Here is a 3,824-nt window from a genome sequence, read left to right as displayed (position 1 = left end):
ACTGCTACAGAGTAGTAGCCACAAAAAGCTTTTGTGAGGAGATATGTAGCCAACGAGCTACACAAGAAATTTTGCTCCCTGAAGCTTTAACTGGAAAAGCTTTTGCTTATTCATTTCAAAAAAATAGCTTTTAAGGCTTTTGTTTGCGTAATTGTGGGCAGGAACCATTTCTGTGTCCTAGAGAATTAAACTTTTTTGTATGAAGAAGTATTTTAGATAGATTTATTAGAATATCTATAAAATTTTACAAAAATTAATATTTATTGTATGTATTTTCTATCTTGTCTCTTTTTAAAGGAATCGCTAAACATAAAACTTCAACTTAAATTCTTATATAAACAACAAAAAAGTTTTATCTTCATAATCTCTCAGCCTTCAGCCACACTTTGCTCTGTGGTACAAGCACTATACTATATTTAGAAATCTCTAATTCAGTAGGTGTCTTCTCCGATAAGCTGAAGCGATAAGATTTCAGCAAAGTTATCAAACCAACACGCACTTGCATGCGTCCAAAGCGTAGGCCAATACAATTGCGTGGTCCATCACCGAAACCGAGAAAAGCTTGTGGATGACGCTTTTGCACTTCTTCAGGGTTGAAGCGCTCTGGGCGAAATTCTTTCGGATCCTCATAAATTTCCGGATCATAATGAATCTCTTTAGCGGGTATATAAATGCGTGTGCCCTTCTCGAGTGTGATATCAGTATCAGGGATTTTGTAATCATCAATAGAGACACGTGTGAGAGCAGCGAGTGCTGGATATTTACGGAGAGTTTCTGAAAGTGAAAAAAGAAGTAAAATGAAAGTGAAAGCGAAATAAAAGTATAAAGACGACGCCGTATTATACGGTGTTGGCCTCAAGCTATAGGTGTGCGAAATATACGATCTTCAGAGACCCGCTACTGTTCTCTAAGTTTATTGAAAGTATAGTTAGTTGATTTTCATGTTACCAGCTTACCGGTTATAACTTGATCCAAATATGTCATTTCCATCATAGCTTCATAGGTCAACTCGCCATTATGTTTCTCCAGCACGCTTACAATTTCTGCTCTCAATTTCTCTTGCACCTGAGGATTCTTCGCTAACTCAAATAGTCCATAACTCATATTACTGGAGCTCGTCTCAAAGCCAGCTGCAAAAAACACGAACACCTGCGCTGCCATCTCCTCAATACCCATTGGAGGCACGCCTTTCATGTCTTTTGAATTTTTCAACTCAATTAGCATATTAATGAAATCATTACGCTGTATATTCTGCTCTTCACGCATACGCACGGTGTCACGCACCAACTGCAGTATGAATTCTTCAACACCTTTAGGAGATTCTTTGATATTTAAAAATTTCAAATACTTGAATAAAGCCGGATATGTAATCATAAGCGTACGCAGACGTATAGAGAGATAACGTGGATAGAAAATACGGCGGCCTATATCACGAAATACCACATTCGGATCCTTCAAGCTATTACACTCAACGCCGAAGGCACAATGGCCAATTACATCGGTTGTGAAGCGTCCCATCAAATCGTGTAGTTCTATATCACCGCTTGGTGTCTTAGCCAAATGGCCGCCGAAAGTCTCATCCAATTGACGGGCCACTGTCACCACTGTGGGAAACATAAACTTCATTTTCGACGACGTGAAAGTCGGTGTTAGCTTCGTGCGCAAGGGACGCCACTTCTCACCATGTAAGCGAAAGAGATGTTCATTGAGGAAGCTGCCGGTGCTTCTAACTTGCTCAAAGCGATCCGTAAATTTGTTGAAATCTTTGATTAATATGGACTTTACCAAGTCTAAATCTAACACGATAGCTATGGGTTTGGTGAAAATATAAGTGCCGGCTAATTTTGCTTTGCCACGAAACTCTTTATAGACTTCACGCATAATTTCCGTTTTATGTATGGTTCGTATGCGGAAGAGATTTCCAAAAAGATAGTTCATTTTCAGCTGCGGCACTCCAAGTAGCTCCCAATATTGATACTTGTAGCGAAGATAGCTGAGCAAAAGCGTCAGGATTGTGGAGAATATAATGAAGTAGAAATCCATTTTGAAACACTACTTTTTATTGGTTAGATTACTGTTAACACTTCTTCAACTTCACTTCAATTGACTTCAATTCACTTTCGTCTTCAAAATTGAGTATTTAACTTCTTAATATTCGCACTAAAAATCTTTTTAACCGAAATGGTTTACACGTGTTCGACTAGAGTGTTGCGTGCGTACTAAAGTGATGTGCGACCACTCAGTGACTATTTATAAGCCAAAATTAGTGTCTTCTTCCGTTGTACTTTGGCTTCTATTCTTTCATAATATATACAAGATATAAGTTATCACATAGATAAGCTATAGTACGGTGTAGCAGGAGTTATCTAATTGTCTCTTTGAAATCATAATATGTTTACTGTTAGGCTAGATTAGTTGTATATGAAATCAAAAGTGTATTAGAATGTTATAATGAACTGTCTGGGTTATTCTACTGAAATTGATTATGAGTCAGGCAAAAAACTGCCAGTCATGCTAGAATGAACAACAGCTACCGTCAAGATAATACCTTTGAACATGTATCGTAGTTAATATCATTATTGCTATCAATTTTAATTCTTATAATCACTGTCAATGAGTCTATTTGATCTTTGGTGAACCATTCTCAGTGTCAAACTTTTCTTGCATTTGTTAACGTACGTGCTTTGCTACATAGGTGGGTATCTTTCCAGCTACAAGATAGTTGTCTCAGTTGATGTTAGGTTCTCGCAGCATACGCACGTCAAAAACAATGGAGACATGTCATCTATCACAACATGAATGATCTGGTTGTGGGTTTTTCGATCTGGGGACAACCAAGTAACTTAATGTAGTCGACATCAAAAATGGAGTCTATCATCCTGTCTGTAGTTTTTTTTTTTTTGTAGGCGCAAGAGTCGGAATCATGGTTACACCCCCTTAGTAAAGTGAAAGAGAACGTCTATTTTAAGCCTCACACAGTATACTTGCAATTTGTTTTGGCTGTACGGTTAGGCTATGTTAGGAGCTAATAGCTACTCATTAGTCTTATCTACATCTTTACATTATGTATAGTTTTACTTTCCACTTATTTGTAGCTGATTAAAAAGTTAGTTCCGTTAATTAAATTAATCAAAGTTCACGAAGTTATATCTAGGTAAATAATAATGACTGAGCAGCGACAAAGTCCACTGTAAGCAGTCTGGAAACGTCACTATCTTATCACTGTCGTTCATAAGAAGATATATATATATATATATTTATACATATATGTTTGGTCATATTGCTTTAGCACATTATTATTGCTTATTATACCCTGAACAGACAGGGTATATTAAGTTTGTCACGATGTTTTTAACACCCAGAAGGAAGCGTCGGAGAACCTATATAGTATATATATAAATGATTAGTATGTTGAGCTGAGTCGACTTAGCCATGTCCGTCTGTCTGTCCGTCTGTATATATACGAACTAGTCCTTCAGTTTTTAAAATATCGTTTTGAAATTTTGCAGATGTTATTTTCTCTTCAAGAAGCTGCTCATTTGTCGGAACTGCCGATATCGGACCACTATATCATATAGCTGCCATACAAACCGAAAAAATTGTTCTGATCGGTTTACTATAGCATATAGCACCCATACAAACTGAACGATCGGAATCAATGACTTGTATGGAAAACTTCCGCATTTTACTACATATCTTCACGAAAGTTGGTGTGAGTTATTTTTCATAGAAATAATTTAATCTCCGAAAAAATTATATAGTTACTAAAAGAAATGCACCTGTGAAGGGTATACTCGTATTAGCTTCGGTACAGCCGAAGTTAA

The 3,824-nt window shown here is 36.9% G+C and overlaps 1 protein-coding gene across 1 annotated transcript; it reads right to left on the bottom strand.

Annotated features, from left to right (window-relative positions):
• Window positions 1–253: 253 nt before the first annotated feature.
• LOC105219291 (probable cytochrome P450 6a14) lies at window positions 254–2,247 on the bottom strand. The gene is made up of 2 exons (XM_054227466.1): window positions 957–2,247; window positions 254–774 (listed from the first exon to the last, which is right to left on the bottom strand). The coding sequence occupies exons 1-2, from the start codon at window positions 2,041–2,043 to the stop codon at window positions 359–361; spliced, it is 1,503 nt and encodes a 500-aa protein (XP_054083441.1). The 5' UTR covers window positions 2,044–2,247; the 3' UTR covers window positions 254–358.
• Between the last annotated feature and the right edge of the window lie 1,577 nt (window positions 2,248–3,824).

This window comes from Zeugodacus cucurbitae, chromosome 3, assembly GCF_028554725.1.
Source record: "Zeugodacus cucurbitae isolate PBARC_wt_2022May chromosome 3, idZeuCucr1.2, whole genome shotgun sequence".
NCBI lineage: Eukaryota > Metazoa > Arthropoda > Insecta > Diptera > Tephritidae > Zeugodacus > Zeugodacus cucurbitae.
This window is presented reverse-complemented; position numbering and strand designations above follow the sequence as displayed.